Source organism: Aspergillus udagawae, assembly GCF_001078395.1.
Source record: "Aspergillus udagawae IFM 46973 DNA, scaffold_6, whole genome shotgun sequence".
Classification (NCBI taxonomy): domain Eukaryota; kingdom Fungi; phylum Ascomycota; class Eurotiomycetes; order Eurotiales; family Aspergillaceae; genus Aspergillus; species Aspergillus udagawae.
This window is the reverse complement of record NW_025091269.1, coordinates 15626-29135: the sequence shown is the minus strand read 5'-3', so window position 1 is coordinate 29135 and position 13510 is coordinate 15626. Positions and strand designations below refer to the sequence as shown.

At 49.0% G+C, this 13510-nt stretch overlaps 3 protein-coding genes across 3 annotated transcripts; 1 reads left to right on the top strand and 2 right to left on the bottom strand.

Annotated features, from left to right (window-relative positions):
• Positions 1-461: 461 nt before the first annotated feature.
• On the bottom strand, positions 462-2021 carry pyr5 (FAD-dependent monooxygenase pyr5; the record flags this gene model as incomplete). The annotated part of the gene is made up of 4 exons (XM_043292665.1): positions 462-908; positions 975-1345; positions 1402-1670; positions 1729-2021. 4 exons carry the CDS (start codon positions 2019-2021, stop codon positions 462-464), a joined length of 1380 nt encoding a protein of 459 aa, XP_043148600.1.
• A 394-nt stretch (positions 2022-2415) lies between these two features.
• Aud_007776 (uncharacterized protein) lies at positions 2416-3518 on the top strand (the record flags this gene model as incomplete). Its single annotated transcript, XM_043292664.1, has 3 exons — positions 2416-2509; positions 2579-2873; positions 2942-3518. The coding sequence occupies 3 exons, from the start codon at positions 2416-2418 to the stop codon at positions 3516-3518; spliced, it is 966 nt and encodes a 321-aa protein (XP_043148599.1).
• A 5969-nt stretch (positions 3519-9487) lies between these two features.
• On the bottom strand, positions 9488-11366 carry Aud_007775 (cytochrome P450; the record flags this gene model as incomplete). The annotated part of the gene is made up of 7 exons (XM_043292663.1): positions 9488-9612; positions 9706-9939; positions 10038-10619; positions 10671-10739; positions 10802-10904; positions 10966-11082; positions 11154-11366. The coding sequence occupies 7 exons, from the start codon at positions 11364-11366 to the stop codon at positions 9488-9490; spliced, it is 1443 nt and encodes a 480-aa protein (XP_043148598.1).
• Between the last annotated feature and the right edge of the window lie 2144 nt (positions 11367-13510).

Genomic DNA, 13510 nt, shown 5'->3' with positions numbered 1-13510 from the left:
TGGCTTTCATCATAGTTCTTTCCCTAGTGATTTATCTAGAGAATATCAATCATAAAGCTCCATAGGAAATGCCTTGTGGAATTCACTCGCTCATTGCACACAGGTAGACTTTGGCACAGCTGGGCGATGAACTGCCAAGATATGCCACACTCGTCATTGTGTCCGTAGTTCAAATATCCAAGTAAAAGCCCAGTTTCTCGCATTTTCAGCAGTACTACTTCGCGTGACTCGTATTCAGTTTTCATCCGCTAGAAACACGTGGACTGTTACGGTATGTAGTGGGGGCCTAGGTTTATATAGTTCCGCAGCCAGCCACACTAGGGGCATCTATTCCTAGGAGCAGGAAGGGTTATAATTAGATTACCTGGCTCGTCAGGCGAGTGTACATGCTGCAATAAACTCCATTTCAAATCGTATGAGCTTCTAAAGCGGTCGTCCCTGGTAAACTTCAAACCCTGGGTCTAAGCTGTAATCGCAATTATAAGACCGCAGAGGAAGAGAAACCCAGCCACAATTCCTCCCAAAGACACCCTGGATTTTGGTTTAAACTGTTCCCATCCAGGTCCTTTGCGCTTCGACGCTGGCAGCATCGCCAGTGTGACTGTGTTAGCAATGTCTGCCGATGCCCAGTCTGCCAGCTTGTCTCTCGCGTAAGGCAGGAAAATCCGGCCCAGGAGCCGTCTGACCACTCCATCGCGGGCCTGTAGTCGCATGGCAAATCGTGAAGTCCGGTCTATATCCGCTAAGCGGCCCATCCGGTCCCGTGTTAGCCGTTGGAAGATCCGGCTTATCTCGAGGGAGGAGGGCTTGTGGGTGTAGTTTTTGGAGAAGTGCTCGTACAACTGATTGCTGAGGCTTGCCCCATCTTCTATGGCGCAATTGGCGCCTTGGCCTGTATGAGGGGCAATCTAGAATAGCGGACGTCAGGGGCGGCGCGCACATCAGGTAGCCTTTGATGGCTCAGGAGTACATACCTTGTGCATACTATCGCCAATACAAACTATTCGTCCCCAGTGCCACTGAGAGAACAGCATTTCTTCCAGCGGTGCCATATTAAACGCCTCTCGCCGGTCCCAAAGGTCACCGAACCTGACGTTCCCCCAGTATGGTTCGTCGCGCAATCTGTCGCAGTAGAAGGAGGCATCCCGGGCAGAGAACCTTGGTGCTGCACCGTATGTGTATCGCTGGCCGAGTTTCAGAAAGAGAAACCAGAAGGTCCGGCCTTTCTTGCCGATGACGCTGAGAATACTCCAGCCGTCGTTGAGGCAAGTAATCTGCTGACCGGGGGTGAGACTGGCGTTAGGCGATGAGATGCCGTACACACACGCGTACTCGATCGTCATATCTGTACTATCATGTCAGATCCGTCTGTCTGTGTCTCATCGCTTAGTTATATCTCACCCTTTCTGCCTTCTTTCATGCATCCCGGCTCCATCAAATTCATCAGTCGCCACATTTCTTCGCGTACCTTGCTATGTACGCCGTCTGCCCCGACAACAATGTCACCGTCAAAGCAAGACCCATCTTCAACTTGTACGGTGACATGAGTTTCGTAATGCTGGATTTGAGTTACTCTCCTGCTGGTCAGGATTTTTCCATCATCGGAAAGCGACCTATATAATATTTCGAGAAGTTTCTGGCGGTCAAGAAACGCGAGGGGGAAGCCAAACCTCGGGGAGGGTTAGAACGAAGGACGAGGGACACACGAATCCAGGCCAAGAAACGCACCGCTCACGCAATTTGTTTGGCCAATTGCTTTGAAAGCTGAACCCGCTGGGGTACCGCATGTGAGCCGAGGATAGAGGTTCAACGAGCTCCTCAATCTGATCATACAAGCCCAATTGGTCCAATATTCTGCCACCATTTGGCATTATCCCAATCGATGCACCCTCCTGGGGCGCGATCTCGTCTCTTCGCTCCAAAACGACATAGTCAATCCCGAGCCGGCGTAAACAATGGGCCAAGGTCAGACCAGCTATAGACCCGCCGACGATGATAACCTTGAACCTCTCGTTGGACATTGTAGGGGAGTGATCGAAACGACTCGGTGTTGTTTTAGTGAACGGGGGCGTGTCGCCACCTGTCAGAGTTGGGCCATCATCTTTTATCTTTTTTTTTTTTTCTCTTTTATGCAGTTAACTGTATTCGCATACGTTTGCTAACAAATTGTCGAACCCCCTTACTTTACCTCAAGGTCGAGGTCTGCTGGCTCACATCCCCCGTCACAGGGTCTGTTGCGCCTTGCATCGCTCTTGCGGTCAACTCGAAGTAACAGTACTCCCCTCCACCTGTTATCTACAATCGATACACCCCGTCTGCCTTATCCCTGCATCTTCAGTCTACTTTCCTACACTGATTACTCTTCACAGTCCCCCATTTTTGTTCAGTTCATGCAGCCGACCCAGGTTAGAAATGATGGCGGAATCAAAGCCATGGCAATGTGCTTTGGACCTGATCCAAACCTCGCGGTATAACCGCTATTTCCCCTACTACACTTTATTTGGATCCGGTAAAGACTAATACCCGTCTTTTTGTTTACTGTGTCTGATGTCCTTTTCTTGCTACTGATGCAAAACAGTTTGGTCTACCCTGATCGCGGGATCTCTCAGGCTGAAAGCGGCCGACAGCAGTATATCCATCGAGCACATTCTCAAGCAAGCTACTCTTTGCGCCATACACTGTCTCTTACTATGCGGGGCCGGGAATACATGGAATGACCTGGTGGACCGAGCCATCGATGCCAGAGTAGCTCGGACGCAAGCCAGGCCCATAGCATCTGGACGAGTGTCCACCCCAATAGCGTTGGCGTGGATGGCCAGTCAGTACGCACTGTCTGTGAATATTCTAGATCGAGTTCTAGATGGGCAGAAGAAGTACGTATCTCTAACTTTCTCTTCGAGGACGCAGCGGTGTCAAAACTGACCATTTTACTCCAATCCAGTTGGAGTATCATGCTTCCGCTCACAGGTATCATCATCATCTACCCGTGGCTGAAGCGACCTGTCTTTAGCAGGGTCTATATCTATCCGCAGTACATCCTGGGCCTCGCCCTTGGCTATCCAGCAATAACGGGTTGGGCTTCGATCAACGGACGCGAGCAATTGGCTGCCGAGATCGTCGGGCACTGCGCGCCGATCATACTCCTCGTCTTCTTCTGGTGTTTCTACTTCAACACTGCTTACAGCTTCCAGGATGTCGTCGACGACCGCAAGATGAAGGTCAACTCTGCTTACGTTCTTGCGGGCCGCCACATCCGACTGTTTCTGTCGGTTCTCTGCATCTTAACGCTTTTGACGATCCCGTCTGTCGTATCAAAAGTTGGCTCCCCCTGGCTATGGTTCTCCTGGATGGGAGTTTGGAGCTGTGCCTTGGTAAAACAAATGCTCCAGTTTGATTCAGAGAACCCGGCGAGCGGTGGCCGTGTACATTGGGAGAATTTCGTCCTAGGTTTGTGGACTGTCTCTGCTTGCATTGTCGAGGTCTATCTACAGAGCAGTGGATTTTGGGTGCCTCTATAGGGGTTATATGTCACCCAGTGACAGGGCGAAAGGACAGGTAGGGGAGGGTCGTGGAAGGTACGGGGTTGCAAGAGCTGTCTTTGAAGAGCACAAGTCGGATAAGTCTCTCCAGGCTTTGGAGGAGAACAACAGCGGGCTTCCAGGTGAAGTAAGCAGTTTCAACATTCAGAAGTAGATGGCCGAACCCGCGTTTAATGTCTCAAGTCATGTATGGTGTACAAATCCGTGAATAATTTCAACTTTGTGCTAAGTCATGGCTTGCCATCAAGATCCAAATTGCTCTCATCACAATGATTGTGCGTAATTAGGCTCAGTCCTTCACATCTTAGACCGCGCAGACGGTACTCGCATGTCCTCTGCGTGAGGAAAGCGGTTCGTGCATTCTATTAGTGGTCTAGACCCCACTCCCCGCGCCCCCTTACAGTCGTCTGTAACTGCATCAACCGCTATTACTCGCTGAGGGACCAGCGGTCAGCACTTTCAGAAACTAATCTTCATGAGTTCAGCAGCCAGGGGTGACGCATAGCTACGATGCAATATGCGACCTCCTTGCAGGGCCAATAAACCAGTTCCCCCTGCCGCCCCCCAAGTGCGATCTCAGTAGCTAATCCCCAATATAAGACTGGTATTCTCCAGTTTGGCATCTTCAAGATATACTTTTTTTTTATCCTGCTCTATTGCAATGGACTGGTTCTTCGGATCTCCTCCACCTCCAGAATACCAGGCTATTGCTTGGGCTGCTAACACGGCCACCGTTATCGAAACCGTCGGCTGGGCAGTCAACTATGGCGACTCGATATACAGATCCGTCAAAGACCGTTCGTACGGCATGGCCATCTTTCCGCTGTGTTTGAATATCTCTTGGGAGATCGTGTATACCATGGTCTATCCCTGCAATGACCCTTATCAGAAAGCCATGATTGTCACCTGGTTACTCCTGAACCCGGCCATCATGCTATGTGCAATTCGATATGCGCCAAATGAGTGGCAGCATGCCCCTCTAATCCGTGACAATATACCACTCATATTCGCCCTGACGACGATGGTTTGCATTGCCGGGCAACTCGCGGCTGCTGCAACAATGGGACCAGGCCTTGCTGCGAACGTGGTCTCCTGCTTTTGCTATCTTTTGCTCACGGTCGGGTCCCTATGCCAGCTATTGATACGTGGTAGCTCGCGGGGTACTTCGTACACAACGTGGTTAGTTATTTCCTGAGTCAGATAGTTGGGTTGCTCACCAATGTACCAAGGGCATCCCGGTTCATCGGAAATATTGCAGCTGGTTACAATGCATATCTGAGGGTCTCTTATTGGCCTCGGGTGTTCGACTTCCTGGACACACCTCTCATGAAGTGGTACTGCGCAGTGACCTATGCAGTCGAGTTCGGCTACTTCTTTGCCTTGCGCTATATTCGAGCCAGGGAGGGAGAGAGGAACCAACAGAAAGAAATTGCGCAGAAGACAAGATGAGACTCACATATCAACCGGTAATCTACGAACCGGGGCTTAAATAACAACGAGATTGGCGAGTAGCATCTGACTGGGCGGGTTGGGTATTTTGGATCACATGTTCGTACAGTGGTAACAATATGTCCATTAAATAGGCCGCGAGTCAAGGCTATATTATGGTCATGTTGATAATATTCTATTCCATGACTATGGCTGTGATGCAAGCAAAAATTACCTTCCGGCTTAAACCTGATATCGCGTAGGTCAATCCCTAGATACAATGGGAGGTAGACCTTGTCACAACGCGGGTTGGATAGGTTTTCGTTTTCTGAGCCCGCCCATGGTGTTGAACATCACGGTGGCTGTGACGTTCTGCAGTTCACCTGCCCCTCACAACGTGCATAATAACAACCTCTTACCTTTCAACCTCTTCAAATTATTTAACACAAAAAGCTGTGGCCTACCACAGGGCATCTCTTACCACAGGGCAGACCTCAGTCCACGAAAAACCGCGATAATTCGGGGATCTTCCACTGGCATTGGGCGTCACCATTGTTTATCGTGAAAGTCAAAGTAAGTAGTACCTGTATCTGTAGCAACCCCAAGCAAATCAGAGAAATAACTGTAACTTAGAGTAATAGCATATGAAGGATGAGTGTAGTTCCCAAACCCAAAATAGAATGTGATTTTACCTTAAAGAGTCTCTGGATCTCCGGCCAATTACTTAGCTAAGACCAAAGAGGCCTGTGGTCTCTTCGAGCCTGACACTCCTGTCAAAGCCCGTGTACGGCGTCGTATCGTCGTATCCTGTCCTGAGCTACCCAATATATCTCCTTTGTAGAAGTAACCGGTTGTTATCTCAGCTGGTTGGCAACAAAGCTGTATTGCCCTAGGATACAAGACCATACATAGATATGGAGACTATGATGGTTAACTGGCTAAATTGCTGGTCTTCGGCAAAAGTGAGTGATATGAGATTACATCCCCTGTATACACCATTATCTATATAATGTCAATATAAGGGAGACATACTTCCCTCTTAGTCTAATCAGAAGTCAGCGTCTCTTATAGACTGGTTGCCTCTCCTTCCCCGTGAGAGCCAGTAGCTTGCAAGTTAACAGATAGCAAGAGGTCTGTTTCTGGAAGCCCTTTGTGACAAGCAGGTTCCAAGGCCAACATTCAGGCTGACAATTCCTTATCCCGTCAGATGGCTCCCTGTTGAGCGACGCGCGATACACTAAGACCTTTCTATCTGGTTCGACTACACGTTCCAGACTCCGGATACCCTCTCAGTTGTCAGCAGGGGGGGATACTGCTGTTCTGGGTATGGTCGGAAAACAGTGTTCAGTAATACAAGAAATTGATGTCGTACGTATCGCTGACACAGGCAGAATATAGAGCATTTCCTAGGAACACCGCCACGTCATCAGCCACTGAAAGTAATATCCTCGTAATGACCGAAAGTTACATCAGGTCGGAGCAAGTGGCGACAGCCTCGAAGTTGCGTCTGGGTAATTCGATCCGTTGGGCTTGTCTAGGGATTTCCTTTGAAGTATCACGGTCGCCCGAGCATCTTGTCCATTGACCCCAGCTTCTATCCACTAATGGCCAGTACTTCCCCGCTAACACTGAGCTTTCCAGAAGGTCGTCTGTGCCTTGACACCATGCTCTCGACCGCGCGGACGAGCATCCCTACTTCGTCCAGACCCTGTTTAGGGTTGTCGAAACGCCGCACCACCGGATGCAACGTTTGGCCATTTAGTCAATTGGTGGGTTCGTCGTCGCTTCCATTGGCGGCATTCTATGCAAAATCCCTTCTCCCGAAGCTCCAGGCAAGGGATACTTCAGCGTTCAGAATATCGCGCTAGAGATTTTCTTGTTGCCAGTAAAGACGGATTACGATACAGTCTGATTTGGATGTAGTAACAGATTTTCACTGGCGCCAATTTTTTGATGATATGGTGGAATGTCATATTCTCCATTAGTCATTTGCGTTCGGCTTTCCAAGTGGTACGGCTTACTGGCGTGCAGCGCGACCATGTGATTCTCCCGGTCATTATTTGGCTTGTCTCGATGAGCCAGTTCAGTTAACCCACAATAGAGGGAGATCGCTCGGTTATCTCCATGACCTCTCCGAAAAGGGCTTCCGCCACCGGACCCACCCGAGTTAAAGCTCTTGAGCTACTACTACGGTTTTCTAACAAATGGAATCACCGTATTCGTAAAGAGGTGGATGCAGTTAGGAACGACCAGGATAACGGCTGGTTTTTGCTGACGATCTGCCCATTGACGTTCTATCTTGCCCGGGCAATTCTATCTTATTGAGATCTCGTCTTAGTCGGATGGTAGAGCCATTTGCCATCAGCACGATGCCTTTTCCAACCCAACCAAATATCGTGCGTTGTGCTAGCGCGAGGAATGCCGCTTACAATAGAGAAAGCCGTCCTAAGGTAGTGACGACATAGGTCTTTCAGGCTGATAAAAGACCAGCCTTGAAAAGGGAGCACCAACGAAATTTGAGGGTCGCCATGTTTTCCAACCGAGATACCATGGGTATCATATTCTGTTCCTAACAACTATCCATCATGTCGGCTACGAAGACAGAGCTTGCACATGCTCTACGCTTCAGTGAGCTAGGGTATTTACATCGTGATATTCTTGGTCAAAAACGAATTAAATGCGTCGTCGTTCTTCCTCGTCATACTGTAGTCGTGTTTTCCAGACACAGAACTACTCACCTGGCCCGCCACTTAACCCTAACCCCAAGACAAGTCCCATCCACACAAGGTTCATTCATGCCTTCACAGGTGGTTGGATGATAATTCCTCCTCCGGAACATGCGACCGGACGTAAAACCACTTCCTGAGAATAGCGTCGGCATTGCAGGTATATATAACCAACCCCCTATATGCAAGAGCTTCCTTTGTCACTTTGATTGTGAAAACCAACCCCATCGCCCCACACATTGCACACCCCTACCATACGGACCGAACACAATGGCTCCCTCAGGCAGCACCTTCCTAACAACCGCATCCAAAGACATACATTGACTTGAGAATTGCACAACTTGCACTTATCGTAGAAAAAAAGCCAAAGTAATAGTCAAATTCTCTTATGACCAGCGGAGTGTTTTTGGTCCGGAATGCCGCCGGGGGGATGGAACTCAAATCAGAGTGCTGATACATTGGCAAACGCCGTTTGGGACCGCTGTATTGCTGTTGACTTGGCTGTGCCGGTGAGGCTGATGCGCGATGTTATTCCGCTTATGAAGAAGGGGGGAGGGGGAGTATTGTTAATGTGGTGAGTAAGGCGGGGCTGAGTGGTGCTGTTTCTGGGTTGCGTATACGGTGAGTAAGTTGTGATAAGAGTGTTCTCCAAGAACTCTGATTGTGGTTCTGATTCTGATAAAGCGAAATATGCCGGTAAGCATGGCATATTTGGGGCTACAAAGAATGTTGCGTGGAGGTTCAAGCATGACGGGATCCGGTGTAACGTTTTCTGTCTGGGAGGGGAGTGCTCAAGCAGATATACCTGTCAAGGTTGTAATGTAAGTAGGTAAGTGGCTAATATCGTGGTCAGAGGTCGAGGTGACAGGGATATGCGATGGGGTGGACTCGGCTCGGTTCGATAATGCGGCTCTGGCGATGATGTCTCAGATTCACCAGACCCATGCCAGTGATGATGAAAAGGGGTTTGGTCTGCAGCCCGAGGACGTCGCACAAGGGCTGCTTTACTTGTTGTCTGGTTGCAGCAGGGGGGTCAGCGGGCTGTGATCCCTGTTGATAATGCCCGGTCGACTATATAGGTGGCTGCATAAAATGAAATATCTTTTGGCTATGTTCCGGCGTGGTATAGGATTTTCTGTAAGCCAGATACGCCTGCGCATGAGATACCGGAAGCAACAAGCCGCCTTGCCCGATTCAGTTCATTATTTAGAGTCGATGTCAGGGTACTGCCTCAGATGCCTTGATAATCAACAATCGCGCAGATAGTACAACCAGCAAGGGGCATTTTGTCTTCCAAGAGCCCCTTGCCAATAGTTATGTCCACGGACCAGGGCTTACATAACACCCTAGAAATCAGGCCATTCAAAGTATACACTCCATTCCTCGGGTCTTCCAGTCTTCCTAGTCCCAGCACACATATACTGCTATGTATGTTGCTCTTGTGTTGCGGTTTCGGGCCAAATGCTTTCCGTCTCCGATGGGAAATGGGAATATCATTTCGAGCTGGTAACCTGTAGACATACAGTATAGGGCAGGTAGACCCTTGCTCATACAGTATCCGCCAGCCTGCGGGGTTGTGGTGCTTAAGTCTAGGCGGGTAATGCCTACTGGCGTTAATTCATATGAATTGACACCAAATCCTTAATTGAGATCAAGGTAGCAACTATCTCAGAAAGTAGACAAGGCTTACTAAACCATGGTAACCCTCTTTATACGGGTGGGCAAACAGAAAACGGCCGCCAACTAACCCATATTCTCGCTGGAGCTGATTCGGAATAACGGGGCGATGGTACTTTACTCGATGGACTCAGCAAGCTTCGCCAAATCAATCTCCATCTTCCTCCTCCTGACCAAAATCTCACAAACAGGATCCACAATCTGTGTATCAGCACGATACACCGGCTTCGGTACCTGTCCCTCTGCAAGCCGAATGTCATACTTTAGCAGAATATGACAGAGAATTAGCTTCATAGCTATAGCTGCAAAGAATCGTCCAGGGCATGCATGCTTACCCAGCCCAAACCCTGTGTGGCTGGGACTGGTTGTCACAAGCTGCCCCGTGTTCTCGTACCCGGGGAGCCGACGCAGGTTGTAGAACCGGTAGCCATCGAATTTGTCGGCATCGGTGTATTCGGACACTGCCGGGTCCCACATATTGCGGTTAGAGACTTGGATTGGTGTTCCTTTGGGTATTTCGAGGCCGTCAGAGAGAGTTACATCCGCCACCGTGATTCGAGAGAAGCTCGCTGGTGAGGGAAGGCAGATGTTAGTTGTGGCGAATTGACGATAGTTGGGCACGAGAGATGGCGAAACAAATGATGAGAAGGAGAAGGTCAATACGCACTCAGCAAAAGCGGCTTAAGCCGTTGCGATTCTTTGATGACACTGTCCATCAGTTTCAATTCGTACACTGCGTTCTTTTGCAAACCATGCTTTCCGAGGACCGCGGCAGCCTCCTTGCGGAGATCTGTGACTAGATCCGGGCGGCTACAAAGGTTAAAGAGTGTCTGTGTGAGGAGGTCAGATGTCGTGTGAAGAGCCGCAAGCGAGGCTCTGAGGAGGAGTAGAGCAGGGTCGTAAGGAGCGCCATTGGCTCCGTCCTCAAACCACTGCAAGAGATCTTCTCTTTTTTCTCCGCGCGCTCTTTGCGCCCGTCTTTCTGCTACGAAGGCAGCCAGAATCCGTCGCGCCTCTGCCAGGTCGCCACGGACTCGCTGGCAGGCTAGTGAGAACTTGGCAGCAAGAGGCCTCAGGACAGTGGGCCACCAGTCAAGCCAGTCAACGCCGGTGAAGAAATTTGCATTGTAGCTCACTGTCACCCGCAGCCAGTCCGGGTCGCGACAGAGGTTCGGTCCCACGAACAATCTTGAAGACCCCTGTGCTATCAGGTCCACTATGCTAGGGTATAGGCTAAATGCATGCCACTCTGTGACGCTCAACTTAGTACCGGAAGTGCTTCTAGACTGTCTCATCTTACCGGAGTTGTCGGTCCACCGCGTCTGGAGGAAATGTTCAATCTCTTGCGAAATCGGGAGAAGAAACTGTCCTGGAAATTGGAACGATTATCAGTGTAGAAATTTCACAGCGGAAAGGGGAAATGTCACCCACCAATCTCACGTGTCATCCTACTTTGGAATGCGTCTATAAAGAGCTTATTCTCCAACGGGCTCTGCTTGAACATCTCGAATCCGTTTATACGTCCGTGGAGCAGCTAGGTGGGTCGAGTGAGCACACTGGGATATCTCAGCATCGCGATGGATGAAGGATCATACCTGTTCAATCCGAAGGGGGAAATTGAATCTGTCATCATTGCGGATTTCAGGTATATATTTATGGCTGAGGATCATCTCGACTCCGCGGCTTGTCACTATATAAAATGCATTCTGAGACTGCTTGTCACGTTAGCTCCGTGCCGTGTGCCTGAAAACATATAAAGGAGTGAGTTATGGCAGAGGTTTACCTGTTCAAATGCTGCCTTGAACATATTCCTCCCATGGTTCACAAACCGTATTTTTGCATTCGTGTAGAGCCATTCCATTCCTTTTCGATCGTTAAACACCTTCTTGCCCTTATAATGTTGCTTTGGCGATAAAATGGCGAGAACAGCCAAGCCGATACCAAGGGCAAGTAATAGGCCAGTCTGATTGGCGATGACACTCTGAAGCTGACTCATTGTTGTTATCGTGTATGGGTGAATTGAGTGATTCGAGTAGCGCGGGTCATGCCGTTTGGCTCGATTGCTAAGCCTTCGGATTTATAGCCTGTAATCGCGTGAATTAGGGACGATGTAGGCGAATCCAGGTGGTAAAGCCGCAGTATTAACCTCCCAATAAAGTCTTAGTGTGGCTCACTTCGGTATGGAGTATGACATAGTCACACCTAGTGGTATGCTGCATACTACCTTGTATCACGTTAATCCCTTACGCATACCTCTACGTGCGGCAATCTTTCCAGATTGAAGACCCTTGCAGGCCAGTCCACTCTTGGCAAGATTTGCCTCGTATCTATGGTATTATTTGAAAGCGCAAGGAGCTTTATGTATGGAAGGTGCGGTGTGGTGTGTTTTGATCGTCTGGTGACCAAAGTCGGCAGCATACATCGAGCCGAAGGTGCTCCTAGTTGTGCAAATTATAACGGAGACTCGTGCAGTAAGGCTGTAGGTAAAGACGTCCTGCGAAATTCCCAGTCTTTATCCTTTATTTAATTTTTTTGTTCAGTCAAGGTGGATTGAAACAGTACCCCTTGCGTTCTTCCTATTATAAAAGATTATTTTCAATAAATGAGGACTAAACTTGGTCTCTGGGTTCAAACAGCGTAAACGGATATTCTAGTCCCTAGTCCGTGAACCACCCTACGTACACTCGGTTTTCTCCGCCCCTGATTGGTTGGTGGGGTGGGCGACGTCGGTTTTGGTTTTCCCTCACCGCCTGCCCACCTGCCTGCCTGCGTTCTGCCCTAATAGCTTCATATATGCCTACATAGTACTCCGTAGACCAACTTCATTTCAGATACATCAATAAGGAAGATATAATTGCTTCTTTTCCTCCCCTGTTGCCGCATCATAACCACCTTACCATGTGTCGCGGTTGGTGTTGCGGCCTCCTATAATTAAAGCTATGTAATTATCCATCTACTTCTTCTTCCTCTTTATTTTATTTATTCCCTAGAATGCTATTTTCCTTTTATTAATTCTAATCCTGCACTTAATCAGCAGCATAATATGGACCTCTTTATCTATAATCTAACCTATGAGGTCTGGATTTACACAGCATATTAGTGCTAGTATACTATCTCATCACAGACCCTACTCACCCACCTCTATATCCATCACTGCTTACACCTAACCGTGGCCACCCTGGCCCTGCGTGAGGCAGTCTTGATAGAGATGCTGAAGCACCCATGAATTAATCCCACTAAGAGACCCTGTGTGATCCCATCCCTAGGAGACCCACCAGTCCTAGGGCTACTAGTCTACTAGGGCCATAACTGCCCCTATTACTCCTATGTTACTCACACCACTAAGACTATGCAGAAGCACCACTAGGAGACCTATAAAGACCTAGAGCCTCCCTATAGCTATAGGCAGCAGTCACAGTGGCAGGCAAAGACTAGCTACCATCTTATTACTTATACTATCTCCTGCCAGCACTTCTTCCCTAGCAAGCATGGGAGTTAGTTCTTTAAGGTCACCTGTGCTGCCACACCTCCTAGCAAGCAGGCACTACAGGCCAGTATCCTAATAACCATGGCGGAGCAGATCCGCGCCTATATAGACTAGGTACTGCGGGAGGGGGAGGCTACAGCAGAGATTAAGAATAACTAGGTGCTAGTAATTAATCCCCACCCTATAGCTGTGTCCCCCTGGCTCAAGCTAACCCACTAGCCAGAGTATCTGCAGGGACAGGACCTGGCCGCAGTAGTATTGCTAGGATGCCTACCTGATCCTGCCATAGAGCTTATTCTTATACAGTTCAGCGCCAGTATTAAGCAGTTAATTAACCAAGCCTACCAGGTGATCAAGGATGGCCATCTAAATAAGTTTAACTAGATCTAGATTAACACCTTCTTTCGCAAGCCTAATGTGTGGAACCAACCCATCTAGATCCATCTATGGCCAGCTACCTACCATTAATACTGCTAGGTATGGCAGTAACTAGTCTGCTTCACCTACTGCAGCACCCAGCCAGATCAACCCATCTAGTTGCGCTACTAGCTTAACACCGCCCAGCTAGCTGCCCTGGATCAGATGGAGGAGCATGCTTAGTAGCTGCTAGATCTATAGGGCCAGCACCAGCTAGTACTGCAAGGAAAGGTATA